Below are 16,609 nucleotides of genomic sequence, written 5' to 3'. Positions count from 1 at the left end.
GATCCTCTCAGAATAGGATGTAGTTCTGTGAGTAGTATATTAAAAAATGCGATGTGTATAATTGCACTCCTGGAGACAGGGACCGTGACAAACCTCCTAGAACACTTAATTCTTTATCTGGAAGAAATTAGAGCTATGAAGTATGGGAAACACTCCCTGATAACAGATTTGATCTAGTGTCTTCGTGGATAGGAGCATATCAGAAAATTCATGGAGGGGCCAGCGCTGTGGTGTAGTGAGTAAAGCCACTGCCTGCTGTGCCGGCATCTCACGTGGGCACCAGTTTGAGTCCTGGCTGCTCCACTTTTTTTTTTTTTTTTTTTTTTTTAAATTTATTTATTTAAAAGGCAGAGCCACAGAGAGGCAGACTCAGAGAGAGAGAAATCTTCCATCTGCTAGTTCACTCCCCAGATGACTGCAACAGTTGGAGCTGTGCCAGTCTGAAGCCAGGAGCTTCCCCCAGTTCTCCCATGCAGGTGTAGTGGCCCAAGGACTTGGGCCATCCTCTACTGCTTTCCCAGGCCACAGCAGAGAACTGGATCAGAAGTGGAACAGCCGAGACTTGAACCATACGTGATTCCAGCACTGCAGGCGGCGGCCCCACCCACTACGCCACAGCACCAGCTCCTGCTCCACTTCCGATCCAGCTCTCTGCTGTGGCCTGAGAAAGCAGTAGAAGATGGTCCAAGTCCTTGGAACCCTGTGTCCCCGTAGGAGACCCGGATGAAGCTCCTGGCTCCTGGCTTTGGATCTGGCCATTGTGGCCATTTGGGGAGTAAACCAATAGATGGAAAACCTCTCTGTCTCTCTCTGCCCCTGCCTCTCTGTAACTTTGCCTTCAAATAAATAAATAAATCTTATAAAAAGAAAATTCATGGAAACTGGAATTAAAAGGTAAGTTAATTATGGTTCAGAAAAGTTTGAAATCCACATATCCAGGTGCTGTTTATAACATTCGAGAGGGGCCAGCACTGTGGTATAGTGGATAAAGGTGCCGCTTATGGCACCAGCATCCCATGTGGGCACCAGTTCAAGTCCCAGCTGCTCCATTTCCGATCAAGCTCCCTGCTGATGGACCTGAGAGGGGTGCAGAGGATGGCCCAGGTGCTTGGGCCCCTGTACCTACGTGAGAGACCTGGAGGAAGCTACCAGCTGTTACCTGGCTCCTGGCTCTTGGCTCCTGCTCTTCAGACGAGCACACCTCAGGCCATTGTTGCCATTTCAGGAGCGGGGCAGTGGATGGAAGATCTCTGTCTATCTCTCCCTCTCTCTCTCTCTAACTCTTCCTTTCAAATAAATAAATGAATATTTTTTTAAAAACTTGTAGAAGGGGGCCAGCACTGTGACACAGTAGGTTAATCCTCCTCCTGCAGCACTGGCATTCCATATAGGTGCCGGTTCTAGTTCTGGTTACTCCACTTCCAATCCAGCTCTCTGCTGTGGCCTGGGAAAGCAGTAGAAGATGGCCCAGGTGCTTGGGGTCCTGTTCCCATGCAGGAGACCTGGGAGAAGCTCCTGGTTCCTGGCTTTGAATCGGCTCAGCTCCAGCCGTTGGCAGCCATTTGGAGAGTGAACTAGTGGATGGAAAACCTTTCTCTCTGTCTCTCCTTTTCACTGTCTGTAACTCTACCTCTCAAATAAATATATAAATCTTTAAAAAAAATTGAGGAAAACAGCAATTAAATAAATATAGGGGCCGGTGCTGTGGCTCACTTGGTTAATCCTCCACCTACAGCGCCAGCATCCCATATGGGTGCTGGTTCTAGTCCCAGTTGTTCCTCTTCCAGTCCAGCTCTCTGCTGTGGCCCGGGAGGGCAGTGGACGACGGCCCAAGTAATTGGGCCCCTGCACCCGCATGGGAGACCAGGAGAAAGCACCTGGCTCCTGGCTTCAGATCGGTGCAGCACCAGCCATAGCGGCCATTTGGGGAGTGAACCAGCGGAAGGAAGACTTTCTCTCTCTCTCTCTCTCTCTCTCTCTCACTGTCTGTAACTCTACCTGTCAAATAATTAATAAATAAATAAATTTTAAAAAAGAAAGCATTCATGGGAAATGCATCTTATTGAAAAACTATAGATTTCCTTTTTTTTTAAGATTTTTTTTTTTTATTTGAAAGGTGAGTTGCAGAGAGCGATAGCTAGAAATAGAGAGGTCTTCTATCTGCTGGTTCATTTCACAAATAGCCACAATGGCAATGGCTGAGCCAAGCTGAAACCAGGAGCCAGGGGCTTTATCCAAGTCTCCCATGTGGGTGGCAGGGGCAGAAGGACTCGGACCATCTTCTCTGCATTTCCCAGGTATATTAGCAGGGAGCTAGATTGAAAGTGGAGCAGGCGGGGACTTCAAGTGGCACCCATTTGGGATGCTGGCATTGCACGTAGAAGCTTAACCTGCCACGCCTCAACACTGGCCCCTAGATTTCAAATTATTTGCACCAACATAAATTTATCTTTTAATTTCATTTTCCATGAACTTTCAAAGTACTCTCACGTTTGATCTGTTCCATTAAAGTCGTTTACTCACTCTGTCTCATGCAGCTCTCTCGGGAGTGCCGAGCTGAAGTCCAGAGGATCCTACACCAGCGGGCCATGGATGTTAAACTGGACCCTGCCCTGCAAGATAAGTGCCTGATTGATCTGGGAAAATGGTGTAGTGAGAAGACAGAGACAGGACAGGTAGGTGACACAGCTTCCTGTCTGCTTTTTAGTAACTGTGCTGATGACGCTTTTATGTAGAAGTGAAACACTGTGGAGTCCAGGTCTGTGCTGCATTCACAGATACAATTTGCTGTGTTCTTCAGTATTCTCCCTAGAAGAAGTTCTAGAAGCCAGTTTGTTATTAGGTTATGGTTACCATATTTTGGATTCAATTACTTCCCCTCTTTTCTGTTGCCTCTTAGAAAACTTAGAACCAAAGGTATGGTCTGTTTCTAACCAAGACTTTTTGATAGCCATTTTTGTACTAAGCTTACCCCTGGTTCCTCCTGCTTTCCTTGACATATTTTCCTTTTTATTTTTTTTAGGTTATTGGTAATCCACTTTATATTGTCTTTTTCTTACTTTAACAAGCCACAGCAAGTCCTTCTGAGTAAGGAGAGTATCGGTGCATACAACTGTGTATAAAGACTGGTCTGCATAAATAGTGTGGAGTCCTAGAACAGCACTACCAGACAGGTGGAAGTGGAGTTATTTTCTCAGTTTGATCTTAGCTAGACATTTACTCCATTCCATTCTGACCTCTCCATACAGGAAAGTGGAAAGAAAGAGGCAGTCTCACCCCACCTCCCAGTAGTTACCTGCGTGTTGTGAGTAGTTTCTGGAATGATATGCCTAGTTCAGGGAAAGAAGCCAAAAAATGCATTAGTGCCAGTTGCATAGAAAAGTAGCCTATCCTCCATCTTACTTTAAAATGGAGGATAGGAGTAGGCATTTGGGGTATGTGTTAAGACACTGTTGGAATACTCACATCCCATATCAGAGTACCTAAGTTTGAGCCCCAGATCTGCCTCTAGTTCCGCACCCTTCTTATTTTTTTTTTTTAAAGATTTATTTATTTATTTGAAAGAGTTACCGAGAGAGGAGAGGCAGAGAGAGAGAGAGAGAGGTCTTCCATCTGCTGGTTCACTCCCCAATTGGCTGCAACAACCGGAGCTGGGCAGATTCGAAGCCAGGAGCTTCTTCTGGGTCTCCCATGTGGGTACAGGGGCCCAAGGACTTGGGCCATCTTCCACTGCTTTTCCAGGCCATAGCAGAGAGCTGGGTCAGAAGTGGAGCAGCTGGGACTCGAACCGGCACCCATATGGGATGCCAGCACTGCAGGAGGTGGCTTTACCCACTATGCCACAGCACCAGCCCCTCAGCTCCCTTCTAATGTACACCCTGGAAGGCAGTGGATGATGATGGCTTAAGTACTTGTATAGCTACCACCTGCGTGGGAGACCAGGATCGAGTTCCTGGATCCTGGCTGCAGCCTGGCCCAGACCTGCCAGTTATGGCCATTTGGAGAGTGAAATGGCAGATGAAAAATCATTCTCTCTGCTTTCAAATAAATAAAAAATTTTAAAAGTAAAAAATGAAGAATAGGCTAAAAATTGAATAGGGAATACTGGGCCCCCACTGCTCAACAATAGCCACTGAAAGCCTGGAAAGTGACACAAGAACCGAGTTCTCAGAACTCTGGAGTGGATTTCGCAGTCTGCAGCCACTGGGAGAGTGTTTCAGACAGCAGCTGTGCCCCTGAGTGAGTGAAGTGCTGTTCCAGGAGATCCCAGGAGGGCAGTGGAGGGCGCTCACTGCTCTAGGCTGGGGAAGATATTTCAGGCTCCATCTGAACACAGAGTGGTGAGCAAGGAGGAGTAGCTGTTTGTTTAAAGCTACATAAATACTAGACCAAGAAATTAACTTAGGCGTATGTACCAATGCAGAACCCCCTCTGAAATTAGAGTATTATAAAGTGACATTGAGGCGTATGTACCAATGCAGAACCCCCTCTGAAATTAGAGTATTATAAAGTGACATTGAGGTGCCAGCGCTGTGAGGTAGCAGGTGAAGCCATCACCTGCAATGCCAACATCCCATATGGGTGCCGGCCGAGTCCCAGCCGCCCCACTTCCAATCCAGCTCCCTACTAGTGGACCTGGGAAAGCAGTGGAGATGGCACAAGTCCTTGGGAGACCCAGCTGCAGCTCCTGGCTTCAGCCTGCCCAGCCCTGGCCATTGTTGCTATTTGAAGAGTGAACCAGAAGATACAAGATCTCTCTCTCTCTTTCACTCTCCCTCTCTCTCTGTAACTCTGCCTTTCAAATAAACAAAATAAATGTTTGTTTTGTTTTGTTTTTTTGTTTTTTTTAAAAGTTACACTGAAAAAAAAAAAATGGGACCAGCATTGTGGTGCGGTGGGTTCAGCCCTGCTTGCAACCTCTGTGTCCCATATCGGAGTGCCAGTTCGAGTCCTGGCTATTCTAGTTCTGATCCATCTCCTGGCTAATATGCCTGAGAAAGCAGTGGAAGATGGCCCAAGTGCTTGGACCCTTGCCACCCGCCTACATGGGAGACCAAGTCACATGTACCAGAATTGGCCATTTAGAGAAGCAACATGGCCATCTATGCAGATCAGTTGAGGATAGGAATATAATTTTCAGTAGTCTGCTTCCTGATCCTGCTAGAGTTCTGTTGGGTATATTGTTAGAAAATATCTGTAGTTGGGGCTGGTGCTGTGGCGGAGTGGGGAAAGCTGCCACATACAGTTGCCAGCATCCCATATGGGTGCTAGTTCGAGTCCCAGCTGCTCCACTTCCAGTCTAGCTCTCCTCTGTGGCCTAGGAAAGCAGTAGAAGATGGCCCAAGTCGTTGGGTCCCTGCACTTCTGTGGGAGACTTGGAGGAAGCTCCTGGCTCCTGGCTTTGGATTGGCACAGCTCTGGCCATTGTCGCCAATTGGGAAGTGAACCAGTGGATGGAAGACCTCTCTCTTTCTGCTTCTCTTTCTGTGTATAACTCTGACTTTCAAATAAATAAATCTTTTTTTAAAGATTTTATTTATTTGAGAGATAAAGTTACAGACAGTGAGAGGGAGAGATAGAGAGAAAGGTCTTCCTTCCGTTAGTTCACTCCTCAAATGACCGCAATGGCTGGAGCTGCGCCAATCCGAAACCAGGAGCCAAGTGCTTCTTCCCAATCTCCTACACGGGTGTAGGGGCCCAAACACTCAGGCCATCCTCCACTGCTTTCCCAGGCCACAGTAGAGAGCTGGATTGGAAGAGGAGCAGCTGGGACTAGAACCGGTACCGCAGGCAGAGATTAACCTACTGCGCCATGGCATTGGCCCCTCAAATAAATAAATCTTTAAAAAAAAAAAAAAGAGGCCGGAGCCGCGGCTCAATAGGCTAATCCTCCACCTAGCAGTGCCGGCACACTGGGTTCTAGTCCTGGTTGGGGTGCCGGATTCTGTCCCGGTTGCTCCTCTTCCAGTCCAGCTCTCTGCTGTGGCCTAGGAAGGCAGTGGAGGATGGCCCAAGTGCTTGGGCCCTGCACCCCATGGGAGACCAGGAGAAGCACCTGGCTCCTGCCTTCAGATCAGCGCGGTGTGCCGGCTGCAGTGCGCCAGCCATGGCAGCCATTGGAGGGTGAACCAATGGCAAAAAGGAAGACCTTTCTCTCTGTCTCTCTCTCTCTCTCTCACTGTCCACTCTGCCTGTCAAAAAAAAAAAAAAAAAAAAAAAGGAAAGGAAAATACCTGGTTTAGCTTTATGCTGCCTCGGCCCTATGAAACAAGGACTGTGGTGATTCAGAAACTTAGGGACCAGTTTACTCCCAATAGTGTAGTGCATTTTCCTTCTGTTTGTTTTTCTTCTACAATGGCTATTTTGTAATTCCTACAATCCATCTTCTCCCTTCTGATTCTGATTCTTATGGGATAGTCAGTAAATTAAACTTGACCCCTTAAACAGAGCACTTCACAGAGAAATAGGGGTTGGTTGTACTTCCAGAAATGTGCTACTGTTATACTTGGAGTTCTTCAACCTGTTAACAGAATCCAAGTGGATTAATGCTACAGTCACTACAGCTTGGTTTCCAAAGGCCAGACAAGACAGCATAAGATACCCAAGCCCTAGTATGCCCACTTGTTTGAGAATTCCCTCAGAGGATTCGTTTGAGATGGCTGGGGTCAGAACCCCAGATCTAACTGGCAGGAGCTGTCAGCTCTGTGTGTGTTCCAGACCCCAGGTCCCACCCCCCTCGCCCATGAATAGACTTAAAATGATCCATGCCTTCACCACGAATGTGTTGTCCAGTGATCATCATCAAAGTGCTGACTTTTAAGTAAGACGTAAAAGTGATCGAAACATGGATTTAAAATGGAGTAGCAGGGAGTGGATGGAGTGGGATGAAGGCCTGATAAGATCTTTAGACCTTGAGGACGCCTGAGGATCTGTTCCTGTTGAACTTACACATTTGGCCTTCTGGGAGATTTGCAAGCTGTTTACCCTGCACCTTTCCCGGCTACATCCCGAGTAGTTATCTTTTTAACAGTCTTCGTTCTCAGGAATCAAAGCTTTTGTGTTTTGGTCAGTAAGGTTTTAGAAGAAGAGGAAAAGAGGACCAGTGGTATCTCAGCTCCCCATGTGTTGATATGACTGCTAATTGCCAAGGGCTTGCCTGTCTGTCTGCAGGAGCTCGAGTGCCTCCAGGACCATCTGGATGACCTGGCCGTGGAGTGCAGAGATATAGTTGGCAACCTCACCGAGTTAGAGTCAGAGGTAAGTGGCATGCAGCTCCTCGGAGAGCAGGGCCTGCTGGCAGAGGGCCTCTTCTGCTTAGTTCTACTGTGCACAGACTCAAGGGTACAGGTGCCCTGGCAATCAAAAGAAATCTAATCAGATTCTGCCCATTGGCTTTACAGAGACGTGTATTGTGTTGCTTCCTGGCTTCTTCCTTCCTTCTCTAGAAGTGCACTCTCTGCATTCAGCCCTTTGGTTGTCCTTGAGAGTTACCACAGTGGTTAAAACCTGTCCCAGAAGACAGGTAGCCATGGGGCTTCCAGCCTGCTCCTCACACTGAAGAGTGGTCCATGCATTCCAGTTCTCTCAGCCTTAGCTCTCTTTGTTAGGCCGTTTTGTAATATCTGTTTAACACGATAAAAACCTGAGACTTCCAGGTAAAGTTGGAAGACTGAAGACACGTTTATCCCTGCTCCATCCTGAGACCCACTGAAATAAAAAAATGGGATTTCACAAACCTCATGCAGGGACGTATTATCTGCAAATACAGTGATTATTACTTTAGCAGAGGGGCAGCTGTAAATGTCGAGGTGAGGGTGGGCATTGTGGTGCAGCAGCTTAAGCCATTGCTTGGGATGCCGCATCCCACATCAGAGTGCTGGTTAGAGCCCTGGCTTGTGGGGTTCAGATCCAGCTTCCTGTAAGACACCTGGGAGGCAGCAGATAATGGCTAAAGTGCTTGGGTCCCTGCCATCCTCTCTTGCTCTCTCATAAATGAAAACATTTATTTTTTGAATAAAGACTCCATTCTAAAAATAATTGTAAAGTTCTCTTGTGAGAGCAGAAGTTAGATGCATGGGCAATTGCTATATTTTTCATCATAAGCCTTTTAGTATTATTTGAATTGTCAAAATTGGCAAGATAGGAAGTTAGATTTCTCACCTGGTCTTTTATTGATGTGTAGTTTTCAAAAGTGCCTTGCCTCCCCTCACCCCTCTCTCACTGTCCTGTGGGCTGGTGAGGACTTCTGGGTGCATAGCTCTCGAGGGACCGTGTTTCAGCAGCAAGTGCTGCACAGGGTTCCGCAGCCTGAAGCCGTTTCGTGTGTGCTCCCAGAAGCGGTGGTTTAACATCTGGCATGAAGCCAGTGATCTGACTTAGGAGCCTATAAATTAGAGATGGGTGTCACTTGGGCCCTTTTTTCAATTTGAACTGCGTGGCTTTTTGAAAAATTCCAAAGGTTTGTCATTCTCTAATGTGATTGCTAAGAGCTTTGTCCTCCCACTCCTCTTAATTCTGCCTTCTCTTTGGTTCAGGCATGGAGGGGGGGAATCTGCCTCCAGAAAATCCATCTTTCAGAGAATAATGGAGGAACAAGTCTATCTGTTCTGGGGCTGTCTGGCATAAGGACCAGGATCATCCCCAGATGTACATACTAGATTATTTGCCCATTGGATGCTACTGATTCAGAAAGAGAAACTCTTTTCTCCACCTCTGGCTCTTTCTAAAGCAGAATTGTTAACATATTTAATCTTCTGCAGGATATTCAAATAGAAGCCTTGCTGATGAGAGCCTGCGAGCCCATAATTCAGAACTTCTGCCATGTAAGTAATGTCTGGAGAAATGAGGGTTAGAAACAGACCTTAGTTCACTGGGACTGTGACTCCTGGGTGTGTTGGACTCCTCTCTGTCTTCAGCGTGCATTACTCTTGAATAATGGCCAGCTTTGACAAGCTAAAGTCGAAAATGTGAACAAGCTCCAGAGAGAGGTGCCACCATCCTCATAAGCCTTGTTTGATTCGCCTCTGTGGTTAGCAGCAGTCATGGGATGCCCATTATAGGAAAAGATGGCTGTCACTTCCCACACATCAGCTCAAGCATTGGCATCTGAAATAGTGCCTTCCCTTCCAGCTCTCTCCTCATACTTCAGGATTGGGGGTTCTGTTATTTTATTACTTGTTCACTCCTTGAGCGACCTCGGTTGTAGGAGTGAAGCACTCAGGAGCCATTGGGCTCTGCCGAGCAGGAGGCTGTGTAATTATTACCGGGAGCCAGCTGCTGCGCCCTGTGAGGACGGTGAAGGGGAGAGAGCACTGGTCTCTGGTGTTCCTGTCTCCTGCAGAACAACTGGCCGTGCAAATTTCATTCCACTGAGTGTTTCTCCTTTGTGATATCTCAGGCTTATTTTGATATAACGTATAATGCGTCTTTTTCATGAAGGGGTCTAGAATCTGTCAGCATTTTTCATGGGCTGAGCTACAGATTTTGTACATCGCCTGTGGAAACCGAAGAGTAAATGTGCACTGTCTTCCCCAGGACGTAGCAGATAACCAGATAGACTCGGGGGACCTGATGGAGTGCCTGATACAGAACAAGCACCAGAAGGACATGAATGAGAAGTGCGCCATCGGAGTCACCCACTTCCAGCTGGTGAGTGACACCTGGTGTGATCTTGTCTCTGCTGCCTGCCTCGTCTGGAGCACGCACGCGCCCCTGCTGCTCTGTGAACGCTCACCCTCCCCAGACGCTTGTCCTGTCTAGTAAAGGTGTCTAGTAAAGGCTTGTCCTTCTCAGTAAAGGTGGCTTTTACCTGCCCTGGCCAGGCACTGTGTTAGGCCCCTTGAAATTAGGCAGTGATAAACAGAACCTGGTGCCTGCCTAGGGAGTGTCCAGTATGTGGAGACAGAGACATGTAGGCAAGCATTTCCTATAATTGAATTTGTCTGAATACAGTGAACTCTGAGCCCTTTTTTCTTTTAAATTACGCAACCCAGATCTGATTTTTGAATGAGAAGGTTAGGCCGTCCTTTCCATAACTGCCACGTGGACTGAAGGAGGTGTTTCTGGCACAGCAAGCACTTCCCTCCAAGGAAGAAGCAGGCTGGTCGGCGTGGTAATGACCTCTTCCCAGGGCCAGAGCCTGTCTGACTGTCCATTCCATGAGTGTTCCCGAGCGCCCCGGAGTGCCCAGCACTGGGAGGTGGTAGTGAGGTGGCACACCCCTACCCCCCGGGCAGATACACGTAGAGTCTCCAGGGCTTCTGTGAAGAAGAACTAAGCAGATTAGGGCCAGAGAGTGAAGCTGAGAAAAGGGATCTCAGAAGCAGGTACAGCGGTAGAAATGTCCAGGAAGTAGCAGGGCCAACCATGCAGAGAACCAGGAGCATAGCTCCTGTGGCGGAGGAAAGGGCACCAGAGTGGTTGGAATGGCAGTGAAGGCCCGGATGAGAGACGGAGGCCAGGCCCGCCCGCGTGCAAGCAGGCTCTGAAGGCTTTGTGAAGATGTCACCCATCAGGCTGACTGCAGCTTCCATAGCTTCCAGTTTTCTTTGTTGTTGTCTTTCAGGTGCAGATGAAGGATTTTCGGTTCTCTTACAAGTTTAAAATGGCCTGCAAGGAAGACGTGTTGAAACTTTGCCCCAACATAAAAAAGAAGTATGTAGCTTTTAATTGATTCGTTCTGCTTTGCCAAAGTCCCTCTTAGCTACTGAATGAATACCAGGACGCCAGGCATCCTCCTGCTGTCTGACAGGATTAGCCCAGGAGGCCCCCCGTCTCCTGCGGGCATGCTGCCAAACACTTCAGTTGTCACACCGATCATCTTTATGACCACCCAGAGCCACAGCTCCTAGTAGCAGTTCTTTACAAAAATTTATGATTTATTTTATTTTTATTTATTTGAGAGGCAGAGAAAGAGAACAAGCAAGCTCCCATTCACTGCTGAAACTCCCACAGTGGCCAGCATGGGAACAGGCTGAAACTGGGAACCAGGAACACAACTACTTGCTGCCACCCAGGGTCTGCATTAGCAGGAAGCCAGAATTGGGAGAGAGCCAGAACTCATGCCCACACTCTCTGATATGGGGTGCAAGTGTCCCAGGTGGCATCTTAGCCACTGTGCCAGATGCTTGCCCTGGTTTTTATTTGAAGAGCCCACCAGCTACAGGAGCATTTGTGCTTTCTCCAGGTTTCGTCTGCCTTACTATGAAGCAGATCCAGGTTGTGAACTTAGCAAAGTAAGTTGCAGTGTGAGTCAGGGATAAATCAGTCTACCCTCGCCTCATCCGTGATGTCATGACCTCCGAGAAGCAGCGGATGCCTCGCTGACTTAGCTATCAAGCAGAGACACACGACCTCTGTTCGTTTAAGAATTAGGCCTTGGTGATGAGATTGATACAGCTTCTACTGCATGGCTGCCGCCATGTTTCCCCTCGTGCAAACCAGGTTCTCCTGTTTCTCAGGTCTCCGTGCCTTTCAGCAATGCGTTTTTAAGGTATGTTAGAGGCATAGTCCCAGCAGTAAGAGCAGCATTCCTATGTGGTCACGTTTTTAACAAAACACATGTTGAACTGTCCCTGTACGTGCCCCTTATCTGGCCTACCCTCCAATGAGGCGCATGATCAGCCTTCAGACTGCTACCTGACCTTTATGACACACAGCAGGACCCTCTTAACCCCAAGACCCCTAGCAGATACTGAAACCACAAATGATAACAAATCCTATGCATTTATGGCTTTTTTCTGTGTATACCTATGAGAACATTTAATGTATTAATTACAATAGGAGACTAATAAGATAATAATAGAATAGAACACTTGTAAGAATATACTGCTGGTGTGGGAATGTGGCAGAGGGACTGTCACAGTTTGGGACACCCGCATCCCATATTGGAGTGCCTGGTTTGAGGACCTGCTACTCCATTCCAAACCAGTTTCCTGCTAATGCATAACCCGGATGCAACAAATGATCACTCCAGTGCGTAGGCCCCTGCTACTCATGTGGAAGGCCCAGAGTTCCAGGCTGGCAGTTGCAGGCATCTAAGGAGTAAACCAGGAAATGGAAGATCTCTTTATCTGATTCTCTTTGCCTTTCAAATAAAATGAAAATAACTAAAAACAAAAAATAATTTTTAAAGACTATACTATAACACAACTTTCATGAATGTGAGTGTCTCTCAGAATTTCTTTTAGTGCTGTAGATCTTAGCAACCTCGGCATACAGTTTTTCCCCTCTAAGTCAAGAATTTTCACTTAAAAGAAAGCACCTCACAGTTCCTCTTGGGTCTATCTGAATTGGCAGCATCATCACTTTTTGTGTTTTGGGGTGTTACTAAGTAAAATAAGAGTCACTTGAACCCAAACACTGTGGTATAGTGACTGTCAGTCCAATAACCAATATGGCTACCTAGTGACTAATGAATGTGTAGTGTACACAGTGTGGATATGCCGAACAAAAGGGCAGTTCACATCCCTGGCAGATTAGAGTGGCTAATTAGTGCACTACTCAGAACTTTGGACAATTTAAAACTCCTAAATTGTTTATTTCTAGAATTTTGCATTTAATATATTTGGGCTGTGGTTGACCCAAGGTAACTAAACCTGGAAAATGAAACTGGATAAGGGAACTGCTGTATAGATCGCTGCTTTTAGCATTGGAAAAGCAGTGAGACGTCCAGGACAGACATTCGCCAGGTGGTAGAGGAGTGATGCATTCTGGGTGAATGGTGTGGCCCGTGCACCTTGCTGAAGCCTTGTCCCTCCTGGCAGGGTGGACGTGGTGATCTGCCTAAGTACCACTGTGCGCAACGACACTCTGCAGGAAGCCAAGGAGCACAGAGTGTCCCTGAAGTGCCGCAAGCAGCTCCGCGTGGAGGAGCTGGAGATGGTAATGCCAGGGGAGGGCCGGGGCGAGGCGGAAGATTGAGCCTCTGCCACGAATGGTGCAGACAGGCCATCGTGTGCTAGAGTTTTACTATATGACAGTTCCTTGTTTCATTGTTTTGCTGATGTCCGTAAGTAGCTGGAAGTCCGGCTGTAAGACAGACCCCAGGTGTGTGAGATAATCATTGGATCAGTAGTGGTCTCAAGGATTCGGGTGTTTTCCTCCCGCTGTGCTGTGCTGGGGCATGTCCCCACATGCCTGCACGATGACCCCGGGCTGCCTGCTCCAACGTTCATCGTTCACCCCAACAAGAATAGAGGGGAAAGAGCAACCTCTCCCTGCCATGATACAAAAGGTCTTTCCTTTGCATTTGATTGTGTCAGCTTGGAGGATATTAGCCCACTCCCTAACAAGCATTCTCCAGGCATGCCACGCTCTGATGAGCTCACAGATTACCAAGGCATGCTGGAAAGGCATCCGCAGGGTGCATTATAAAGGACCTTTTGTTTCACTCTTGAGGTAAAGCCCAAAGCATGGTCAAAAGACAGCTAAAAATATTTTAAAGATGTTTAGTGCCATGGTGCATACTTGTTTCACCTCATTCTAAGCAAAAACTAGCAATGGAGACAAAGCACCATTAATATCCCGGAAATTACTGACCCGATGTCCACATACAGCGGCAGTGATTTGGTGAGAATTCTGTGTAAATGGATCAGGCCTCAATATGCTACTGTAATAGAGACTTGTTTGAGTTCAGAGGTTTTGGCCCTAGCTCTTTTAACAAAACATAAGAATAAAGATAGAACCATGCCTTTGTACCATGGTTTTCCCATATTATGTCATCTCATAGCAGTCTCTGAAGGACTCAACAGGACACTGTGGGGTGGACATATTTTGCTGTCCAAGGCCACCTAGCAACATGGTGGTGGAACTAAAGTCAGTCCTGGGTTTTCCTGTCATGTGGCTGCACTGCTGCCCCTGTGCTGTGAAGACTATGGTGACAGTAGACAAGGTCCAGTTAGCAGTTGAGGCTTTAGAATGTTGGAGACCTGCATAAAACAAGCTCACTTCTTCACACTGGCTCCCTCTCGTGCAGACAGAGGACATCCGTCTGGAACCAGACCTATACGAGGCCTGCAAGAGCGACATCAAGAACTACTGTTCCACTGTTCAGTATGGCAACGCGCAGGTAGCTTTTGCCTGTATTTTTTTTTTTAAGATTTATTTATTTATTTGAAAGAGTTACACAGAGAGATGAGAGAGAGAGAAAGAGAGAGAGAGGTCTTTCATCCACTGGTTCACTCCCCAACTGGCCACAACAGCCAGACCTGCGCTGATCTGAAACCAGGAGCCAGGAGCTTCCTCCAGGTCTCCCACGCAGGTACAGGGGCCCGAGGACTTGGGCCATCTTTTACTGCTTTTCCAGGCCATAGCAGAGAGCCGGGGCCCAAACCGGTGCCCACATGGGACCCTGGCACCACAGGCGGCGGCCTTATCTGCTACACACAGCTCCAACCCCTGTATTTTTTAAGTGTGAAAGTAACGTGAAGTGGCCGTTTTAATTTTTCCTTCTTTGCTGGTGGTACAGGACAGCAAAGTCTGAGTTCTGAAACTGAAGCTGCCCAGGCCACTCGTTCTGCATGTGCCGTCCTCTTGTCCCCTGTCCTTTAGTTCCCCCTTTTAGGTTATTCATCCTTGCCTATCTTGTCTGCCTAATGAGCTCCTAAGGATCCTTCCGATGCCTCTATCTAGCTTTCCCAACACTCTACATCTCCAAAAGGCATTATTCCCTTGCTGTGTTCCATTGCACAGAACCTCTTAATAGCACTTGAGAATCACCTGGGGAACTTTTTTTCCTTAAGATTTATTCATTTATTTATTTATTTGAAAGTCAGATAGAAAGAGCTCTTCCACCTACTGGTTCATTTCCCAAAAGGCTGCAATTGCCAGATTTGAGCCAGGCTGGAGCCAGGAGACGGAAACTCCATCCTAGTCTCTTATGTTGATGGCAGGGGTCCAAGTATTCAGGCATCTTCTGCTGCTTTTCCAGGTTAATTTATTTATTTGAAAGGCGGAGAGTTAGAGAAAGAAGTCTTTCATCCGCTGGTTCACTCCACAAATGGCCGCAACAGCCGGAGCTAGGCTGATCCAAAGCCAAGAGCCTAGAGCTTCCTCCAGGTCTCCCACGTGGGTGCAGGGGCTCAAGGACTTGGGCCACCTCTTCTGCTTTCCCAGGCCATAGCAGAGAGCTGGATAAGAAGTGGAAAAGCCGGGACTAGAACCGGCGCTTATATGGGATGCCAACACTGCAGGTGGCAGCTTTACCTGCTACACCACAGCACTGGCCCCTCACCTGGGAAATTTTTATGTACATGGAAACAGTGCCCTACCCAGAATCACTAGGAATAATATAGAAATAAGTTATTTAAAAAAATTTTTTAAGACTTAATTATTAGAAAGGCAGAGTTGCACAGAGAGAGGAGAGACAGAGATCTTTCATCCACTGGTTCACTCTCAAATGGCTGTAATGGCTGGGGCTGGCCAGATCAGAGCTGGGAGCCAGGAGCTTCTTGCTGGTCTCCATGTGGATACAGAGGCCCAAACGCTTGGACTGTCTTAATTAATTAGCAGGGAGCTGGACTGGAAGTGGAGCAGCCAAGACTCAAACTGACATCCACGTGGGATACCAGCTTTAAAAAAAAAAAATTTTTTTTTTTTTTTTTTTTTTTTTTTTTTTTTGCAGGCAGAGTGGATAGTGAGAGAGAGAGACAGAGAGAAAGGTCTTCCTTTGCCGTTGGTTCACCCTCCAGTGGCCACCGCAGCCAGCGCGCTGCGGCCGGCACACCGCGCTGATCCGATGGCAGGAGCCAGGTACTTATCCTGGTCTCCCATGGGGTGCAGGGCCCAAGCACTTGGGCCATCCTCCACTGCACTCCCTGGCCACAGCAGAGAGCTGGCCTGGAAGAGGGGCAACCGGGACAGAATCCGGCGCCCTGACCGGGACTAGAACCCGGTGTGCCGGCACCGCAAGGCGGAGGATTAGTCTAGTGAGCCGCGGCGCCGGCAAATTATTTATTTGTTTGAAAGTCGGAGTTACACAGAGAGAGAAGGAGAGACAGAGAGAGAGAGAGAAATGTCTCCCATCTGCTGTTTCACTCCCCAAATTGGCCTCTGTCGCTCCCCCTCTTCGTGGAGGAACGACACAGGACCCTGCGCTGTTCTTTCGTCTGCTCTGCCCTCCCCGGGTTTGCTGCTGGTTCTTCCCGGGTTGGCTACTGTCCCTTCCACCTCCGTGGAAGGGCGGTTCCCCCTGGCCACTTTCCCCACTTCCGCAGGGGAGCGGCACACTGCCGGCCGGCTCTCTCGGGGGCTGCACAGGTGTTCCCCTTAGATGTTCCTGGTGCATGCCGTCTCTCTCCTCCTTTATAGTCCTCCTCTGCCAATCCCAACTCGGCTGCCCACACGCCGAGCACGCTGCTCTCCTCCAATCAGGAGCAAGTCCTACAGTTTATTGGCTGAACTGGAGGCAGCTGTGTAGAAGCTGTTTTCTTCTCTCCCAGCGCCATATTGTGGGAGAGCAGATGCACAGAATAAGTCTTAATTCCAGTAACTTAGTCTAGTCTGAGTTGCTCCCCACAGCCTCAACAGCCGGAACTGAACTGATCCAAAGCCAGGAGCTTCCAGGTCACCCATGCGGGTGCAGGGGCCCAAGGACTTGGGCCATCTTCTA

General features: G+C 48.0%; 1 protein-coding gene across 1 annotated transcript in view; it reads left to right on the top strand.

Annotated features, from left to right (window-relative positions):
• GLG1 (golgi glycoprotein 1) overlaps positions 1 to 16,609 on the top strand; it is a 128,129-nt gene that overhangs the window by 94,124 nt on the left and 17,396 nt on the right. Inside the window, exons 12-18 of the mRNA XM_002711721.6 lie at positions 2,538 to 2,675; positions 7,171 to 7,257; positions 8,760 to 8,822; positions 9,535 to 9,648; positions 10,565 to 10,653; positions 12,765 to 12,882; positions 13,976 to 14,068. Of these exons, the coding sequence (XP_002711767.3) occupies positions 2,538 to 2,675; positions 7,171 to 7,257; positions 8,760 to 8,822; positions 9,535 to 9,648; positions 10,565 to 10,653; positions 12,765 to 12,882; positions 13,976 to 14,068 (702 nt within the window). The remainder of the gene's footprint in view (positions 1 to 2,537; positions 2,676 to 7,170; positions 7,258 to 8,759; positions 8,823 to 9,534; positions 9,649 to 10,564; positions 10,654 to 12,764; positions 12,883 to 13,975; positions 14,069 to 16,609) is intronic.

The sequence above is a fragment of the Oryctolagus cuniculus genome, chromosome 18 (assembly GCF_051225735.1).
Source record: "Oryctolagus cuniculus isolate XC-2025 breed Fujian yellow rabbit chromosome 18, ASM5122573v1, whole genome shotgun sequence".
Lineage (NCBI taxonomy): Eukaryota > Metazoa > Chordata > Mammalia > Lagomorpha > Leporidae > Oryctolagus > Oryctolagus cuniculus.
Note: the sequence above shows the minus strand (reverse complement) of the source record. Positions and strands in the feature narration are given on the sequence as shown.